The following is a 21,192-nucleotide window of genomic DNA, read 5'->3' on the forward strand; positions in this document are numbered from 1 at the left end:
GTTGTTCACTGGGACAGGCCGGCCAACCGGTTCCTCTGTAACTACACCACTGTTTTGCACAACAAGCGTCTGCCAGAGGCCACATGTATAATTGAACGGTTGGCTTGTCCACTGTCGAGAGAAGAGCTACCACATGACGAACCCATTTACAAATGTTAAATACAGGGTGCTGCTTTGATTCCAGCTCAGTTGATCGATTTCTAATCTACAATACATACACATAGTCCCAGCAGTGCTCCATCTGAACACCTAAATTACTCTTCTCTTTTTTTTTTTTTTTCCCTCAAACTCTTGTTTTTGTTTTTTTGTCTTCGTAAATCTCATATAGTCTCTGAGCAGTATTTATTCAGTGGTATGTACATTTAAAATGATTTTACATACAGTCAAACAACGTATATATTTTCAATCGACATCTTTATAAAACAAGTGCTGTCTTTGACGTAAAAAGTGCATTCCAGCTGGAAACCCAAACTCTTTCGCATCGTGACCTGTGAGGACGACGCGGCAGCCTACGGCGGGAGTCTCTGTGCGGACGCACCCCTACTGTTTAATTCAAAGATTTGTGGAGCGTTTTCCATTTCGGCAGTACAAGTGTTCAGCGAAGGAAGTGGTCGGCACCGATTCCCCCTCCCCCCTCTCGTTATCAGACATCATGCATGCTCAGTCCTCGGGGTGCGTACAGTGAGACGACGTAGGGCGGCTTTAAAGGTGCACAGGAAGTGGAACGGGAAAAGAAAACGGCGGGCTTCACCGGTGAAACTGTCCTGTAACTGAACCTCTAGCGTCCTGAAAAGTGAGGTGAATACTTGCACAGTGCTTTTGAAAAAGCATTTCTGACCCCTGAACCTTTTTCACATTTTGTCACTTCGCAACCACAAACCTCGATGTTTTTGGAATGGTAAAATAATGGTCAGTCTTTTTTTCTTTTTTTTGCCCACATCATCTTTTGGCATTAAAGATGTGTTGATTTTCTTTACAACATAAAAACAGACTTCGGTAATTATTTTGGTGGGACTTATTTTGTTGTTCGTTTGTGTGTGTTATGTTGTGCGTTTTGTCTTTGTCCTGAATGGATCCATTTGAATTTGTTGTCGGTCGATACTTCTGTTCGTCGGTCGGCAACGTTTGTTTTGTATGAACGAATTGGACAAATTAAAAAGAAAAACCGACACAAAGTGGTGCATAGTCGTAAAGCTGAAAGAATGGGATTTCGCGTTCTCTCTCTTTAGCTTCAGTTTATTCAACCCCAATTGGACATCCCTAAATAAAATCAAGTGGTTTGACTTCATAAGTCTCCTATAGAGTCAACATGTCACATTTAGTATCAGTAGGCCTTCTTTGACATTCTTCCCATCAACCAACACACAAGTAAACAAACACACACTGTTTAAACAGGTAGTATTCAGTGTAATCATCTCAGGTGTCCCAAATTGAACTATTTACACATTTGGGACAATCGGCGATCAAATGCAGTCTATTTTTACAAAACTGAAAATGTGTACTTTAGTTTGGGAGAATTTGAAGCTCCACCTCAAACACCAATGCCAATGTCTTTAGCCAAAGCACGATTAGACAAATGTTAGTGTTTGAAGCTATATATAAAGAGGGCACCCAATTTCAATTTACTTTTCTGGACAGAAAACTCACTATGGGCACACGTGACAGGCAGCATTAGCAAGGACAATAGCTTACGGGACAGAAAAGCACCCCAGAATTTGCACCATTCCTACTGTTGAACATGGCGCTGGCTGCATCATGCTGTGGAGATGCTTCTTCTAGCAAACTTGTAAAGGTTGTCGGAGTTCATGGAAGCATGGAAAATCTTTTAAACCCTTCCACTTTGTCGGTATGCACTACTTTGTGTTGCCGTGCGTGAAAGTTTCCTTAGGTTAGAAGTTTACAGTGTGACAAAATTTGAAAGATTCAAGAGAGAAAAAAAATATATACTACTTTTTGAAGGTAGTACTTTAAGTACAATCAATGGTTAACTGTATTCGGTCCTTTTTTCGTTGGGACGCGTCAGCGTGTGAAACCTCTGTAAACATATCAACACTCGACTACGAAAGGTTGAGACGGGGTGGTGGCGTTGGGGGAGCGGGCGGCAACATCCCTAAATGGTTTAAATTTTTCACAATGTCTGTTTTACTCGCCGGGCTCAGAGGAGGTTTGGAATCGTTTGGCGGGACTTAAATGATTCATCATTTTCATTTGGATTGGAGAAGCAAGCTGAATTATTCAACTTCTCGGCCCCAGCAGAAGGAATAAAAAGTAATAGTTCGCTGTACAGTCGCTTCCCTCATGAGATCGTTCCTGACGCTATACATTCCCGCCGTCCCGGCGCCTCTTCGTCCCAGAAACCCTTCCGGCCATTTTGTGTGTTTTTCCACTTTCCGACTCCGTCTGCGCGTCATTCCAAATACCAACACCGTCGCCTGTGCAGCACTACTTCCTGTTCTTCTCTTTAAATTGTCCCTGGGTATTTTGATTTCTACTCCTCATCTCTCCCTCTCCTTTTTTTTTGTCTTTATTTAATTCTTCACACTTAAGCTCACAAAGATGGGTGTGTCTGAATAATGCACTTGTTCTTACACAGCCAGACTTTCTCTTTCATGCAAACACACACATGCACGCACACACACACACACCCACACGCACACACACGCATACAACAGGTAGCATCTTTCTTTCTCCTTGTTTTCCTGCTAATTCTCATTCCATACGTGCGGGCTGAATGAAATCGAGTCTGGGATGTTTGGGTTGTTTTTCTTTGTCCAGAGCGTTTAACAAATTGTTGCTGCCCCGAGCCCATGCAGCCTCCGCATTGTCTCAGTATCTGTGCTCAACCATATCAGCGTTTCAACACTTATTGCTTTAAATTACATCAATCACTCCCTCTCCTGCCCTCACATTCTCCATCCTCCCTTGGCTCATTTTTCTCTGTCTCTTTTTATTACTTTGCCTCTTCATCTTTCTCTCCTTTAACTTCTCTTCACATTATTCTACCTCTGGTTGCCTTTTCATCACCTACCCTTCCCTACCGCCTCCTTTGCCCCCACTGATTTCCCGTTTTTTTTTTGTTTTGTTTTTCTTGCTCTCTCCTCAGTCTTTCCCTTCATCTCTTGCTTCCTCCACCTCCCTTTTCTCTGTTTTGTCAGACTCTTCCTTCTGCTCTCTCTCCTTTTTGGCAACTTCTTCAACTTTTTCTTGATCTTCTCGAGCTTTCTCTCTGTTTTTAAAGAGCTGGGCCAGTTTCTGGAACTGAGGGCCCCAGTCTTCGAGCCCCACGCCCCAATCCTCCTTCTCGCCGTCGCTCTCCAGTGAGCTGAGGGACCCGGCTCTGGATCCTGTCCCCTCCAGGCCGTACACCTGCACAGAGTCGTACGGCGGCTGAGAGGGGTCGAAAGTGACCTGGGCGAGACGCAGGCGTAGGAACTCACCCACCCTGAGTGCCAAGGAGGGGCCGCCGGGCCCCTGCGGCCCTCTCGTTGCCTCCATCCCAGGAACCCAGCCAGGCCCATAGCCCATCACTCCGCCTAGCGTTCCCCTCGGCTGCCCCGGGAAGGGTAAAAGCTGGGGGCTCATGTCCCTCCTGCCCAAAACGTACCCCCCTAAACCCATCTGCTCTCGCCAGTCCCCAATAAATCCAGCTGCCTCCGAGAAGACAGACGGCGTTCCAGTCAGCGGGATTCCTCCGTTCTCCCTGTCCGGTCTCGCCACCACAAAGTTGCTTCCCATTTCCAGTCCCCCTCTGCCCAGGCTGCTGGTGTAGTCCCTCTTTCCAGGCACCTCCCCCTGGTGGACAGTGGCGTAGTTGCGTCCGCCGACTGATTGTCCGTCTCTGGAAGCTTTCCCGTTTCCGACTCCTCGTCCCCGCTCCCCTCCTCCCCCTTCGACTCCTCCTCCTTCCCTGCTGGGCTCGTGTTCGGGTAGGCCGGGGCCGGTGCGCTGCGGGGACGGGCCGGAGCGGGAGGCCCTGCGCCCGGCCGTGGGGAGGGTCGCCGAGTCGCAAACCCAGCCTCCGACGGCGTGACCCGGACCCATCAGAGAGCCAGAGCGGGTCATAACGAGGCTGTGCTCCCTGGGCAACGTCTCTGACTGCACCTGGGGGAAACACAGAAAAAATGAACAAGAAATGAACGATAAAATAAGAAATGGAAGGGGGGAAGAGATGGAAGAGCAAGAAAATAATGAAAGCGTCAAAGAACAGAAGGAAGGAGGGAAGCATGCAAAAGACGGAGAAACAGAAATTGAGTGATGAATTAATGCAAGCGGCTTTCTGCTAATAGAACAGGGAATGAAAAAAATATTAAAATGTGGGAACGCATATTTTAATATTCATCCAGAGTTGGGGGGGTAAAAAAAACATCAATCAATTTCCATCCTCTACCAGAATTTTGCTCGCTGCGTAGGGACCCTGTGGAAAAAGCTTGAGGAAACGACGATGGAAAAGGCCCGACATGATACAGAAACCCAACTCAAGCGAAGGGAGTAGAAGAGGAGCTGCACGAAGTCATGGATATTAACAGAAAAGCAGGATGAGCCAACAGTGAAAGGGTGATGAATCGGGGAGTGAACGAGAGATAGAGTATTTGAAAATTAAATAAAGCAGCGGAGAGCCTCGCCATGGCTTAATAAATAAAAGAAGACACAAAAATGTACAATGGGGCACGAATGTGCTGATATATCTGCACCATCAACTTCTCCCGCCATTGTCCAGCTCAGTTCTGCTGATTTACAGACACTAAAACGCTTTAAAGCGGGAGGACGGCAATTATCTACCGTATTAAGTTAAATGGAAACTTAACAATTCCTTTATATTTGCTTAATTACTTTCTAACATATTATTTGCTCACACAATAGAATAATTAAGTCACTCACTCAACTTTAATTCCAATTCCAACGCAGCCATCTCTCATTAGCCAAGGAAATTATTTTACATTTATTTTACGATTTGGCGCAACATCTACCTTTGTATTTTTTTCTTCCTTCTCATGATGTCTAGCTCTCCATCTGTTCACACATTTCGCTCCTCACACATGCATGATTTGCACCATGAACACGTGAGGATAATTAGGCGGGCCGTCTCAGTACGACCTGCGAGTCAGAACCAAAATGCATCTTGTAAACAGGTCGCTTCCTTTCAACGCATCCAAAAGTGGATTTATGATCCAGTATCAATCCAGTATCAGTTTTTATTTGTATAAGACCAAATTTACGTCAGTGTGAAAAGATGTTGCCAACTGTTACATTTTAAGAAGAGCTAATCAAGCGCAGAGGAAACTATAAAACGCAACAGTTTGTTAGTAGATGGTTTTATCGATCCTTTCTGCCACTATCTGCCCTTTGAGGACATTCGTGTCCTCAAAGGACATTCATGTGTCCTACGATAAGGTGAACCTAGAGACTTTTTTAGGTTTCTCTTTCAGACGTGTGTGATATTTAGGCTCCATCTTAAGTTGTAGACGCTTCTGCCAGGTGGTTCGTATTTTCCAAGCGATCCTTTCTGTATATTCCTTACCCAGTCCAGATCCTGATTGTGATTACTTTTGTCCTCACTGCTTCCGTCCATGCAGCTGCTGCCCGGTCCCGTCCCGCCTCCTCTCTCCTGACTGTCGCTGGTCCTCGGAGTCCCTCCGTCCGACGTGCTCACTCCGCTTTGCGGCGCCGTCCCGTCACGGCTGCCGGTGCGACTGCCCGTTCGGCTCCCCGTGCTGAGGTCTGTGGGCGCTACGTACACCGCCCCCGACTCCATCGGCCCGACCATGGCGCCTTGGTTCTGGATGACCAGGGAGTGGTCCGGCTGGGCTCCGGGAATGCGGTACGCCAGCTCCGCCAGGCCCGGATCGAAGGTTCCGCCTGGTGTACGGCGGAGAACCGGGAGGGTGTGGCTGCTGTAGCAGAGGCGACCGTAAAGGGGTCCACCTGGTGCCGAGTAGCTGTGGTCCACAGCTGGATTCTGGGGCCAGGCGTAGTTGCGACCTTTGTCTTGACCTTGCTGGGTGTAACGCCTGGAAAACAAACAAAATGTTGAAAGCTAGATTCTTTTACGGCTGAATCCATAACAATACAGATTGTTATAGTGGCGTGATCAATATCAACTGATGACACGTCTGATAGAATATCCAATAATTTCACAGACACGTGATCCAGAACCACATGGCATTCTGGGGGATGTAGGCAGAGGAAAGGCTTTAGCTACTCAACGTCTCATCACTAACTCACTCACTAACTAACTAACTAACTAACTAACTAACTCACTCACTCACTCACTCACTGGTTACCTAGCAACAACCTGTTGAGTGTATTGTGCAACAACAGTTTCAAGTTTTGCCACAATAAAAAAACAACAGCTTGCAGTGAGAACTAGCACACAGTTTGTCTTTACCATTTTGCCTTTTTGTTTTCAAATACTAAAAACAAAAAGCAAAGCAATAATTATCAATTTTGACTGATAATGCTTTTATGTTTTTCAGCTATTTCATCCTGTCCTACATAATTTGTTGTTGTTTTTTTTTAGCAATGTGCTATCTGATTTAAACCAAACAGGGATATTTTGATCTTACGACTGTCCTGTTTGTAATCTGATATAACATAATCCTGTGCAAGATCAGCCGCTATGAGAGCAAGTTACTGAAAATACCACGGAGCTTGAACTAACAGCAAACGTTGTGTGTTCAGATATGCTAATGCTAATGCTAAGGCAGTAAATTAACTGCTTTGCAAAAAAAAAAAATCAATCATAATTTGGGTAAAAATGCAAATCGCGGCTTCACAAAGTTTAATTGAATCGATTCTCAGGCATCGACAACAGTGAAACTTAAAAAGGAATTGTTGCAGTGATGTTGCACTGTATTTCACTAGGGTTTTTTTTTTCTAAATGTTGTGTCCATGTCGTATGAAGTGCCAAAAAAAAAAAAAAGAAGCAATTTTCGATAAACTGCAGGCACTCTTTGTACTTGTTTATGGCCTCTCCATATGGCCCGCGTGAATTCAGGAACTAATTATTAGTCCAAAGGCAATAACAACGTTTCACAGCAGCATCAAAGTGGGTGCAAACAGCCCTCTGATGTAGCGGGACACAAACGAGCTTCAACAGAAATGGACAGAACAAAGTGGTCTCCCGGGACCGCCGCGCTTGATGGCCTACTCTTTTGGCATTTTGATCAGGGATGGATTACGACCCGGGCAGCTGCGGCCCGACCGGTTGCTTCAGTGGATCGGTTGAGTCCTGGGTTTTCCACTGAGCGAGGCGAGGAGGGGTTGCTGAGGAAGCGATGTTTAACTCTCGTGCCCCCCGTTGGCGTGTAATGCGAGACCGGCTTTGAGGCTTTGATGGAACCCAACTTGTATAAACAACCCTCAGCCTACTCACACGTTCCTGCTGTCGAGCGTGCGATAGCCTCGAGAGCGGGAGCTGTGCGGCGCGCTCTGGAGCGCGGCGATGTCGAAGGCGGCCGTGTCGGCCTCCCCGCCGCCCTCGTCGTCGTAGGTGATGATGTTCTCGCGCACGTCGTCCTCCTCCAGCGGCGACAGGGAGTCCCTCTTCTGACGGCGCAGCGACAGCGACAGGGCGCTCACTGCTGCGGAGGGGACGATAATATTGAAGTAAAAAAAAAAGACAAAGAGAGAGAGCGAAAGAACGATGAACAACGAAGAAGAAGGTGCATCAAAAGTCACAGGGGAAATGAAGGAAAGCAGGTGGAGGACGGAGTGAGTGAGATTCATACGGACAAAGAGGTGAAATTCTCAAAGACAAAGAGAATGCAGACGAGGCCTTAGGTTAGAGGGCCGGTGTATCATATCAGCAGACCGCATGCCTCCACTCTGTAATTGACTTTGAGCTCTAACCGGGCAAACGGATACCGCACTCTCTCGTGACGCCATGACTCTTGTTCTATATTCTCCAAGCAAGGAGCTGCATTTGACCCTGAGCTGTGGCAATGAGCAAAGCGATGGAAGCTCATTAGCGCGTGTTCAGCTGGGATACCTGTGGCCACGTTTAGCCATTGTGCGCGGTTTCGTAATTTACAATGGAATCATAATTACCTTACTAACCGGGGAAATTTTTTTACTATGCATGTAACTGCAGGGCAACAATCAGATTGAAAAGAAAAAAAGAAAATGAATGGTTTCAATGTGTTTCGGTGTATTAAAAAAAATAGTTTTTCCAAAGAGAATGGAAATGCCTTGGCATGAAACTTTAAACACTTTTGAACTTTTAAACTAATTCAGAACTATTACTGAACCTCATTGTCATATTGAAACTTGTTTAAATCATTTTGTGTTTTCCAGCCAAAATTAAATATATACATGTATGCTGAAAAGAATTTTGATTTTATAATTTAACATCTTAAAATTGACTCTTTTAAGAGAGTTTTTCTGAAACTCCGCCTTCAGGAAGTCGTCACGACGTGGCTCCTCTATTAACGACGTTTTTTCCAGCGCTGCACTGAGACGTCGCTTGAACCATGAGCTCAGCTGACGCGCAGTTTTTCACGAGATGTTTGCTAATTGTTGCTGGCTAGTCTGAAGGAGCGGAGTGTGTGTATGGCTGCTCTGCAATGCAGACGTTCAAAGGCTTGGAGGAGGTTCGTCTTCGTCCTCCTATGTGTTTTGCACAGCTGGTTGCCAGGGGAGACTAAAGGCTTTCTCGCAAAAGAATCAAGGCAAAACTCCAGATGAAGGAATTACATTATAATATGATTAAAACCTTTAAAAAAATTGACATTTTACACATTATTATGATGATCATTTTGTAGAAAATTTGACAAAAGTGATGTGGGGCACATGAGCAGTAGTTGAGGGTGGCAGTAGAGTGGAGGTGGACCAGAACATCAGCATCCTGCTACGAAAATATGTCAATCTGTCAGCCGAGGCCAGTTTTCTAATACTTCTATGAATGCGCTGTCAACAGGAAGCAGGCACCCCCTTGTGTTGCGTCTCCTACTTGCTGCTGAGAAGAGAGAAACTGGGTTATGAGCTCTCCGCAAGTCTGCACTGAATATGATCCGAGCCCTGAATACCAGATCATTTATTTCTTCTTGACTGGTTAGAAAGCGGTGGCATAAGTAGGATGTCTTCTGCTGATGAGAGAAGTAACACTGGAAAATATCCAGCGAAAAGACAAAAATATCTTGTCTCCACGGAAGACACAAACGCAACTCATCTTTAGATTGAATCCAATCTATCAGAACCAAAACTTCACACTTTCACAAACACTCCCAGTCCAAAATCTGAAATCTTTCACGAAAACTAATAAACACTCTGAAACTCGCTTTTCAACAACTGGCCTAGATATGGGCATAGAAGCGATGCAATGCCTTAACAGCGTACCTGTCATGCTACTTCATTTAAAAGCCACATATAAGGAGAGCGTAAGGAGGTTCAGTAGAAATTTGACGACCTTCAGAGCGTGCAGGGTCAGAAGGTCAAATCCAGCCTCGTCTCCAGTGCGATACTGCACAGAATTACGCAGGTCCAACTTGATGTCGCCAATATTCTCTGTGCATCTTGTGGAGGCTGTTTTGTGCAAGTGATCAAAACTTAATCACGTAATTTATACAATATTTTAAGTAAAATAGCCAATCAAAAATCCTGAGCTCAGTCACTGGTGCCCAAAACTATTTATTATTTCCAAATATATTTTTAATTATCTGTCATCTACAGTGGTGCCGAAAAAGTATTTAATTGTTCATTTTCATAAAAACTTTATGTCAAACCAAGATCATTTAACAATAAAAAGATCAGAAACAGGGTCTGATTGCCAGCGTCTGCTTCCACTTTCAAGGGAAACAAACAGTTTGACCTTCTCCAAATCTCCTGTTATGATTTGGAAAATGGTTCAGGCTAATAATTCTCCAGCACGGCCTTATTTCCACTTCCGTCCCACCAGTCCACACTGACAGAAACTTACTTGCAAAATCCAAGACCCGGTCTTGGATTGAAGCATGTTTTATGCTGAGATCCCATTTAACGGATCCCAAAATTGGCACTGAAAGGACAGTGCACCAATGTCTCTGCTACACAAGCACCAATCAAATAAAATAGCGCACCGACCCGTGACGTGCCGCTCTAGAGGAACTGAGGCATAACAGTATGTCTTTGTTGCGACTGATTAATCAGTTAAGCGAACGTGCTAAATAAATCTGAAAATTTTACACGGTTGAAACATTAATTTCTTGCTTTGTTGCGATTGTTCACAGTTTGGCAATAGAAGCCTAGGGAGGGGGTTTAGCAAGAAGAGAACGACGGCACCGTTGCGTGTCCGTACGCGCGCTGATATCTCCTTGTGGGTGTCGTGTAGGCGGCTAAGCTGCTGCATCAAGTTAATCTGCTGCCGCGATATTGTCAGAAGTTGCTTTTATTTATTTTCTAACGGATAAAATCCACTGATCCGTGGGCAAGAAAATTATAAACCTCCATGATAGTATGTGGGCTCATTTTCACAACCTACTGCACATATTTTCTCACTGAAAGAGCGCTCTCAGAGGTCGTTAATGCAGGCCGAGTATCTTCTTAATCACCAGACACGATCCTCACGGCGCCAAAGCTTCTGTGAGGACTTTTGGCATTTCGTGTTCTGGTTTTAACGCGTTATAGCTTGACTGCGTGACTAAAAAATGACCCCGGCTATGGACAGTTCAGGCATTCACCTGTTGCGGTTCATTCCTCGGCTCCGTCAAAGCCACCCTCACTCACGCCATGTTACATCAGCGTTGTGATTGAACCGGCCACTGCCAGAATAATAACGGCTGCATCTCTGAGACTCAGCATTACGAGGCGGAGCAGTGACATTTGGTTATGCTGCTACAGAAAAACAAACAAACAAACAAACAAAAAAAACGGAGAACCCAGATAATCACTCGGTAATGCTACGTTAGCGCTGAACGGAGCTGACCTTGCCAAAAGAAATAAGTGGGCTAAACCTGAAAGAGAAAGCAAACCCGGCTATTGAGTGGCTGTGACTCAGAGAAATATTTACACTCCTGCTTTTATTGTTTCCTTATGCAGATTAAGCAGCCAGGGAGTAAAAATACAGCACTAAAACACCAGTTACTCAGCAGTTTTTATTAGATTTGCATTAAACTGAAAATTATATCTCTTTGCTTTATATATAACAATGAGTGCTGGAGTATAGTCATCAATGAGGTTATATAAGAAAAGGCTTTTCTTTTTTTTTTACTGGGAAATGATTAATGATACTCCAGCATTACAGCACTGCAGCTATTTTATTTAAAGAGATCTCATATAGAGTGTTTAAAACTACAAATACTTTTATTGTGAAAGGACAAAAAATCTCTTTAAATTTGTCTTTTCTTCCACTTTGGGCCAGTAAGGGTTAGCAACGTTTTTATTTGCAAAGTCATACAACTTTTTCTATACAATTTCTATAAACATTCTTCTTTTTTTTTTATGGGATTTTTGTGTCCATGTAATTCGGGAATGTCCAGATGACATTATGGTTTGAGGTATTTTAAGGAAACAGGGATTCCTTGTGTGATATGACGTGTAAATAAAAAGTGAATTAAAATAAACAAGCATTTAGGACCTGAACTTTGACTGATCTCTGGGTTTAACATCTAGAGATCTAAAGGTGTCACTTTCATCTGTACCTGCCAGTAGTCTTGAATTAGTTTCCCTCTGGGAAAGGCTTTAGCTGCTCAACATCTCATCACCAGCAAAGCAAGGTGAGCGGCATCAACTAACTCACCCGCTCACGTTGAGTTACCTAGCAACAACCTGTCGAGTGAATTGCGCAGCAGCAGTTTCAGGTTTCGCCGCTGTGCCTCAAAATTGCTTAAAACTAAAAATTTGGATGAAACAGAAAATGTCACGTCACCAGTTTGGCAGTATTTCAGATACTGAAAACCAAAACCTAATCATGAATTATCGATATGGACTGATATGAAACCCTTTGTTTCTCTGCCTTGTCATCCAGCTGCAGGAGATCCAAAGATGGGATTGACTAGAAAAGCTGCTTGGCTGCATCCTCATTCCCTTTTGTCACCAGGAATGGGACAAATTTCCAGCAAAACCCCAGCAAATACACACATTTTAAGCAGTTTCTGTCTGATTTAATGCATATTTCTGGTGTGTGCGGGTATCTGGTTTCAAATGCAACAAAATATTTACCCAGTAGCGTAGCAACACAAGCCAGGATAGCCAGCAGGGCGGCAGTGCTGAGCCCCGGGGAGGGCAGCATGGACTGCTGAGGCAAACACACTGCCTCTCTCTCCCAGTCCGAATCTCCCTCTGCCTGCTTGTCCTTCTCCTCGGCGCGGGCTCCTCCCCTCAGGCAGGGGCAGACAGACACGGTGACCGTCCCCGTGCTGGTGAGGCCCGACGTCCCGTCCCTGAGGACGAGCGGGACGTGCAGCGTCAAGGTGGAGGATGGGGAGCGGGATAACGGCTGGAGCTGGGACAGCAGCACCAGGCTGGCTGTGGGGCCTGCCGGGGAAATCGGACAGAAAGGAAGACGCGTTATTAATCAGCCTCTCGCGATTCTCCGTTTTCTGTGCTGTATCATGGCAGGAGGTCGCCTTCTGAAAACGGTGCCACACATACACCATGTCTTGTAAATGCACCCATTGTAGCTCTGGGTTTCCTGCTGGAAGGGAAACCTCCTCATCATTCTCAAGTCCTACACTCCAGCCATCTTTCAATTCGCTCTGTTTCATTTTCTCTTGTTCACCATAAAAATCTTGGCTGCTTTGCAGATTAATGTCTGCCTTTGCCCACCCTGCTAGTTTTGGTTAGCGATCACGTCTTGGTTAATTTGAAGTTGTAGCTATTTATTAGCTGCACTGGTTACCAAAATTTTTGGTAACCATGCTTCCAAATTCCATTTTTTTTTCTTTCGATTTGTCTTCCACTTCACAGTGGTGCACTACTTTTTGCTCCAAGACATTAAATCCCAGTAAAATACACTCACATTTGAGGCTGTGGGCACAAAACATAAAAGAATGCCAAGAGGTATGAAAACCTTTGTGAGAGGCTGAAGTTTCTGAAAGTACAAAAGCGACAACATCCGACATGTTCAAGTGTGTCTTGTATGCCATATGTAGCAAACCAGATATTGAGAATTTTGTATGCAATGTTTTTGCGATTGAAATGTCTCTTCTAACCTCCAACAAATAGATTTTTCTATGTGCATGGAAAATGTCGTTTGTTTTTAGATATTTCCATGTCAAATAACGTAGGCTGAAAGAACAAAAAATCCCCCCAAAAAAAAAAAAACAAACCCAGAATGCTGTGAGATAAAATAGGGCATGGATATTCTTTATCAACACGAATGTCACTGCAAAGTTGCACCAACTTGACAAGGGTGATTATCCTGAATCTTCTATGTTGATTGAAATCACAGATCAGATCTTTCTCTTTGGTAACAAAGCAAATAATGAGGCTCATTTTTGTGACAAGCTGTCCATATGGGAACGAAACATGATCTTATTGTTCCTCTGTTCTGCTGCTGGATGACACATCAAAGAGGACTTTGAAACCACACGTCAGTGGATTTATCCTCCTGATCCGGGATCCGTCACTGTGCTCTAATCAAGGCACAAAAAGCTGTTCAAAAAGGTTCCAGGCTTTGTATCGCAGAGACCCGGACGTCCCTGCGTGCCACTGACACTTAAATCAAACACGAGTTTAAGGCTTCGAATTTCAGAGATGAAATTGTTGCTAGCATGTAAACGATCATTTCAGACCTGCTCCTTTGTGTGGCTGAAATAAGACACTTTCATCCAGAGTTGTGAGGGTGCCGCTGGATGCATGAGACAACACACAGAATAGACAGAACTAAAGGCAACGTGGAGAGACCGGTTCACCTAAAATCCATGTTTTTGAACGGTAGATGGAAGCAGAAGCGCCTGGAGAGAATCGAGGTACGCACCCTGGCATCTCGCCGCAAGGCAACTCTGCCGACTTCTCCTCCACTGTGCAGCCAAGAAATGTGCACTTGTGGATGAAGCAACTCGTTTCCACACAACAACTCTTGGACTTTCCTATTTGATTATAAAAGTGAACGTAAATGTGGCTGGACGCTTTTATTCAGCTGAAAAACGGCACAGACTTCAACCCGCGCAAGGCTTTTCTTTTCTCCGTTGGACGTCTTACTTTTTTACTGAGAAAGTAAAAAGTAAGACGTTGCAAATAGGACTTCTGCAGGCAGAAGCGTGGATGTCGTAATGTGGTCAATCTATGCATGGAGGAAGTGCGACGCAGAGTTTTGAAGTCTGACAAAGGAGCAGATTTAGACATGTGGATGTCACCTCATCAAAAGTCAAGGCTACGGGGAAGAAGCCTTTACTGAACAAATTGACAAAATAAGAAAATGCAGCTATCATTTTTAGACTGTCTGGTGAACATTGATCAAGATGAAAGTCTTACATTTTGAATCTCACCACCCACTGGAACATAAACTACATCTACTACTGAAGGTGAAATAGTTTCTATAGTCCAGAGTTAAAAGGAATGTTAACATCGTTAAATTGGAGAAGCTAAGCAGCAGCTAGGCAAATGCTTAGCGTAACACTGAAGAGCAAGAGACTAAGAAAGGCTAATAGAAAGAGGACTAATTCCTAATGTCTGCTGAGATGAACTCAATTAAATTAATCCGTTTGGTCTTTTCGCGAGCGTTTCACAAAAACAGTAAGTAAGTGTGACAGAGGCGGGGAGATGAATGCAAGGGAGAAATAAGACGGCAAACCCGTAGATCAAACGCAGAAGAAAGATGGATAATAAGGCAGAAAAAAACCCCAAAGGAGTTGGTTGACGGATTGATGAAGATTCAGTGACAGAAAATGAGGAGAGAGCGTTTGAGCGAAACAGACAGATAAAATTACAAGGAAGGACATCGGAGTAAACGGCGACGGGAAAGAGAAAAAGAGAATGTCTGGGGAAAAAAGGGAAATAAAACATTTGGGACTTAGGGTCTTGCAAAGTGCAGAAAAGCTGTCCGTCTGCCCGAAAGACGGGGAAAGGGGTGGGGGGGGAGAGAAATAAAGAGAGAGAGCACCTGGGAGGTAAAGATTAAATACCTACCTCCGCTGTCTCTGACGCTGAAGTTGAGGGCGACGGCGGATTCTGGAGGGATGCTGAAATACACAGTGCTGTCGTTCCCTCCCTCATCTCTATCAATCGCCCGCAACACCTGCACCACCTGAAACAAAGCGATAGAGCACGGATGAGATTGAGTGAGGGGCGGGTGTGAATAAGCGCGTGTGTCTGTGTGAGAAGAAGGAACACATGGAGGGGGAAGAAAAAGAAGAACACCCTCCACCCCCCAAAAAGGAATGGAAAAGCACTTCACAGAGAGGCGCTTTTTGCGATGAGCCATTAGCTGATGTCAGCAGGAATCATAACAAGCCAATTAGTATGAAGACACAAGCGAGCAGTGCCTGATACACCAAATAAATAACAGCATCTGATGTGACTCAGCTTTCACAAATACAGTGAAGTGTGGCTTTCAATTTAGTAAGAGCATCTCCACTGGAAATGGTAACAAAGTTAATCTAGAAGATATCCCCCGCAGCCCACACGTGACGGGTAATTTCTTTTTAATCAAAAACTCTGCTTGTCGTTATGCAATATGATTTTTTTCTTTGCTTGTTTGTTTGTTTTTTGGAAGGAATGCTTTCGAGTGCAAGGCGGGAAAAGCAGGGCTTGAACGGAGCCGGATGCTCTCCGAGTGAGTCAGCGACTCGAGGCCTTAAGAGGACTCGTTTGCGTCGAGTCCCACTACGTTATCGGCGTCTGGTGTGAATATTCAGAGGCGTTTTGTCTAATGACTTGTCAAGCCGAGACGTGAGCACGCAACTTTGACAGCGGGAAAGGCGTCATAATCTTCTCGAGTCGTCTCCCACTCGCTCAAATAACAATACACGCCGACGCGGAACAACGAGGGCCGCGCATAAATCAGCGGCGGTGCCACAGAATCGCAGATTTAGTGGCGAAACGACAAAGACTCAAGCAGAGCGGTAAAAACAGCAGCCAAAACAACAGATGGGCCAAGACACCAAATTACAGCGTCGGAGCCGGCGTGGAATACAGAAGATGGAGGAGAAGACATAAAAACAGTGCGAGCGAAAGGCTGGCTTCCGTGGCGAGACTCAGGAGGGAAGACAAGATTTCTATAATTGAGATGGGTTCAAATACGGGAAACCGTGATGCGGAAAAATAGACAGGAAGACAAATAAAGCATGAGTGGACTGGAGGGAGACAGTCTGGGAGAAGGCTGGAGTTTAATTACGCCGGGAATAGCTGCAGCAATGTCAAGTTTGGTCATCCTATTTGATCAACTCCAATTACTTTTTGACCGCTTTCATATACAAAGACCTCATTTGGACGTCTTTGTAGTCCATTTTTTACTTTTCAACAAGAGTTTCATGTTACTTTTAAGCAGAAAGCATCGTCATCATTTTCACTTAAGAATTTCTTTTTCCTATTCTTTTGTCCTTTCTTGGCATTACAGGCATTCCGTAAAGCCAAGATGGTTGCCTACATGTGTCGGACCAAAGATATCCAAAGAGCGTGTTCAATTCAGACTTTTCACTTGCTTTCTTCTCTGGTGTGAGCGTCGACAAAAAGTGGAAAACACATTTAGATTGCCTTGGAAAGCCTGCATTTGCTGGGTCAACAAAATAATGTGCTTGTAATCCAGTTTTGAAACTGACTAAAACAATCTGGGAGAAGGTTGGAGTTACAAACAGGCTTGTAACGGCAAATCGGAGGGGTCACAGGTCATTGTCCAGTCCCGTTGTAAACAATCTTTACAGATCAGTTTACAACGGTTCTGCTCAACTGGCTGCAAACTTGCTTACCTGTTAAACTCCCTCGGGAATTTTTGAGCCGAGTTATTTTACCAAGCGTGAAAAGTTTGTTTAACTGCCTGGTGTTTCGGCACTATGGACAACACATGAGCGACTATTAAGTCATTAAAGTCCATCATGCAGCAATAACAACTTCAACTTGATTATAAACCCGCTGAGGGCAACAGCTGTTTGGAGTGTTCCCCGTTTTGAAAACTCATCAGGGTTATTTTTAAAGCAAATCACCTCTTTAGTCTTACATTTTCACATCATCTTCCTTTGTTGGATTTCAAAGATATAGCATGAGCTTGGAAATGTCTGCTCCCCCTAGGTTTTTTTTGTCCTTCTGTAAGTGAAGACAACATCTTTTTAACACCGAAACTGAAACAAAATAAAACAATAAAGAAACACTGCTATTTATTTACGCCGTTGTGACGCCACATAAACAAAATGCTGAAATGCCTCAAAGAATTTGCTGAATTATACCATGAATATATCAGCAGCATTTCCTAAAGTCGACACTGTATTTGTATTTAGAGCAAGTCAGGAAGGCGCAGCAAAAACAGGCAATCTGTGAACACATTATTAAGTCATTAAGAAGGGAATTAGATAAAAGCGCTGTGATGTTGTTTAGAATGTTATTAATTTCTCCTAAAAGAGAACATGAAGTATGTCAAAACAGCTCTGTATCAAATATGAAAGTGCACTATGCTCGTCTGCAGCCAAGTATAGAAGCATATAGGGTTTGGTGATACGGCGCTGAATGTAGAGGAAAATGAATTCTGCTTGGCTGGGTATCTAGATGAGTGTCTACGACGGATTTCAGCATTTTGTTTATGTGGCGTCATGCCAGGACTCGCGCACAACGGCGTAAATAAATAGCAGGGTTTCTTTATTGTTTTATTTTGTTTCACTTTTGGTGTTAAAAAGATGTTGTCTTCACTTACAGAAAAAAAAAACCTAGGGGGAGCAGACACTTCCAAGCTCATGCTATATCTTTGAAATCCAACAAAGGAAGATGATGTGAAAATGTAAGACTAAAGAGGTGATTTGCTTTAAAAATAACCCTGATGAGTTTTCAAAACGGGGAACACTCCAAACAGCTGTTGCCCTCAGCGGGTTTATAATCAAGTTGAAGTTGTTATTGCTGCATGATGGACTTTAATGACTTAATAGTCGCTCATGTGTTGTCCATAGTGCCGAAACACCAGGCAGTTAAACAAACTTTTCACGCTTGGTAAAATAACTCGGCTCAAAAATTCCCGAGGGAGTTTAACAGGTAAGCAAGTTTGCAGCCAGTTGAGCAGAACCTGCTAACGCCCACTGATCTGTAAAGATTGTTTACAACGGGACTGGACAATGACCTGTGACCCCTCCGATTTGCCGTTACAAGCCTGTTTGTCTAGATTAATAAATCAGCCTCCAACTTGCAGGACGTCAAACTCCACACAGATCTTAACGCTTTAGTAATTTTACTGTAACAATATTACACAAGGATGTTCAATGAGCTGCTCCACGTTCACAACGCCATGTTTATATTTCCCAGTCAGCGCTATAAAGGTCCGACCGACCGCGTGGGTTCACAAAACCACAGGAGAAATTCAATTTAAATTTGAACACATCACTGATTCAACTTTGACCGTCATATTGACAATAACGGCTAAAGGTGATGAGCTAAATCATTTCAGATGCAGCAGCAAAAGTACAATTTCAATAATGATTCGTCTGTTTTGAAAGCCCATGTTGGCCGGATGCTGGCATCAAGATATACCAAGGTTTTAAAAATGTATATTTTCAAAACAATTTAAAGCCATCTTGCTTTTTCTGCAGTTGCTTCAATGCCCTCCCCCACTTGTTTCTGCCAACCTTTGGACAGATACTCTAAAGAATTTCCTTTTGTCTGTAATTATGAGAACATTTACAGTCAAAACTTGCAAACTTTAGTGTGTGAGAAGCAACAATTATTCCTCCATTAATTTATATGACATTTTGATATGAAATGGAAGAAAAACTCTTGCTTTTCCATTTTAAATTAAAGTGATTCCATCATGTTGTACTTTAGGATATTGTATTGTGGGAACGTTGAGATTCTGGTGATCAAGATAACCAAATTTAGCAGAAAATTTCTACTTTCATGAACCAGACTGTGGAACCATCTTTCCCTGCACCACATTTCCAGACAGCAAATCTGTTTTTTCCCCCTTTATATGTTCATAGCAACAACTTTTTCTAAATGCAGTGTCCATCTGCTGCTGCCCCAAAGGTCAATAATGTGCTTGTCGAGCCATGTGTGCAGCCATTAACACCTACAGCGGCAGCAGTCCAGCCATTATGAAAGCATAAATTCTCCTGACGTCTTGGTGACAAATTGCAATCTTTAGCAAAGCCGGCAACCTTTAAAAGTTGTTGAGCCGAGAACCGGGCAGAGAAAAAGTATAGAACAGGTTTATAAAGTTGTTCCCAAGGTGGGAACACGCAGTACAACCTGTGACATTTCGAAATATGCCTGTTATGTCGTCGAAAATGGGTTTCCAACGGCAACACTGCGACGGTCTTACCTTACTCGAAAAGCAGATTGTTAAAAGGTAAACGTAAAGTTTCTCACCTTAGATGAGGCACATGAACGGGTTGCCCCCTTAGTCCTAATGTTTTATTTAGTCATTGCAACCTGCAGCAATGTCCCTTTCGGTGCTGTGAGCGTATTTTTGGTAATAGGAGGGGCTCACACTGATCTAAAAGTTTCACTTTATGTCGATGATGTCATACGTTTCAATTTAAAGTCCTATTTCTTTCGTCATTACCCATCCAGTCCCATTTTTAGTCCCAAGAGAACTTTTTCTTGTAAAGGAACATTCTCTTGGATTCAAAAGAGTCAAAGTGAAGCTCACCTATCTGGGAATCACAATAACACAAAGTACAAGAGCGTGTGTCATGGCAGACCCTTTTAAATGGTTGAATGTCAAACAGAATAGGAAGTTAGGAAGACATGGAATAATGTTGGAAAAAGTAACGATCCTTAGACTTCTAAAACATGTTCATGCTGCATAAAAACAGAGAAAATAAAGAGAATTATGAGTGATACCTAAATATCTATATTTACTGCCGTTATTCGTTTTATTACTAAAATGAACATATTGCAATATGTTCTGTAGCCCTAAAGCTAAAGTTATCATGTCAGCCCTGAAACGCAACTTTGATTGGATGCAATATCCCAGACAAATAATCATTCATTTATTTATTCTTTATACTTAAATTCTTCTTTGGCTCCACAGATGCTTTAATCTCATTTTACATTTCCAACAGGGCCTGTTGGAAATGTAATTCTGCTTGGCTTTTTGGAATGAGAAACACTAAAAATATAACATCCCTTCCTTAAACTAGTAGTTGCAATCCGAAGAGAGTAGAAGTCTTCATGCAGGGCTGGTGAAGGACCTGGATTTGGTCCAGGACGTTCCTCACGTCCTTCCTCTGCATATCGATAAACCAGTTATTCCAGTGATCTAACATTTCCTCTAGGAGTGGACTGCGGTCGAAAAACATTTAAATTTCTGCATTTTCTCACTTCACACTCCCTTGATGTCCAGCCGATTATTTCCACCTTCTTTCTCAAATCAGATTTACCAGGCTTGGTACGGAGCAGGTGGTGTCCGCTTTAAAAATCTTGTTTGACGAAGCGAGCCAGCCTTCTACAAGCATCCTTTGACGTAGTATTCCCTTCTCAGATCTGACTCTTTTAGAGAAAACCGCTGTCCAGACGTTCCCTTCGATCATTTCCCTTGACGTTTTCAGATACGCAAGTAAGGCACTAACCTAGTTGAGGAGTTTTCACCTAAACCTATCAGGCAAAAGTTTAGACGAGGTACATTCTAGCAACTTGTGTACAGAAACTCAAGCAGTTCTTTTAACCATTCGATCTGCAAGGAATGACTGAAATTTGCCTGATTTTTTTTTTCCTGAAAAAGAACAGCTCTAAAAAACTGACCCTTAATTCTGGAGCTGTTTTTCCTTTACAAATGTGACCAATACTTCTGTTGATATTCCCCTCATGTAAAAAATAAAAAATAAAAAAAACAGTTTTGCAAACTGCTGTTGCCGCGACAAGTCATTAAATGAACACAACCACTTCCTGCTAACCTTTTCTTCATTAGTAACATCCGGTCGTTGGTCACATGTCTGCTGCGGAGCGGAGAAGAAAGTGTTTCCATTGCAGTTTTGCGAAACACACTAATTTCGGCTCAGTCGAAAAACTCTCATTCTATGGAAAAATCTTTTCATCATGAAAAGTGGAGGTTTTTGTTTTAATTGCCATGTTATCCATCGTGGAAAAGCAGTGACTGGTACGTTGTGAGTAAGATGGATATTTTACTTGTGTAGAGTTCGTTGC

At 43.5% G+C, this 21,192-nt stretch overlaps 1 protein-coding gene across 1 annotated transcript in view; it reads right to left on the reverse strand.

Moving 5' to 3' along the window:
- Nucleotides 1-1,044: 1,044 nt before the first annotated feature.
- Nucleotides 1,045-21,192, reverse strand: part of LOC129361791 (uncharacterized) — a 116,069-nt gene continuing 95,921 nt past the window's right edge. Inside the window, exons 9-13 of the mRNA XM_055032890.1 lie at nt 15,043-15,160; nt 12,133-12,447; nt 7,373-7,580; nt 5,519-6,008; nt 1,045-4,101 (exon numbers count right to left, since the gene is read on the reverse strand). Of these exons, the coding sequence (XP_054888865.1) occupies nt 3,100-4,101; nt 5,519-6,008; nt 7,373-7,580; nt 12,133-12,447; nt 15,043-15,160 (2,133 nt within the window). The 3' untranslated portion in view covers nt 1,045-3,099. The remainder of the gene's footprint in view (nt 4,102-5,518; nt 6,009-7,372; nt 7,581-12,132; nt 12,448-15,042; nt 15,161-21,192) is intronic.

The sequence above is a fragment of the Poeciliopsis prolifica genome, unplaced genomic scaffold (assembly GCF_027474105.1).
Source record: "Poeciliopsis prolifica strain line A6 unplaced genomic scaffold, Auburn_PproV2 SCAFFOLD008, whole genome shotgun sequence".
In the NCBI taxonomy this organism is placed as follows: Eukaryota; Metazoa; Chordata; class Actinopteri; order Cyprinodontiformes; family Poeciliidae; genus Poeciliopsis; species Poeciliopsis prolifica.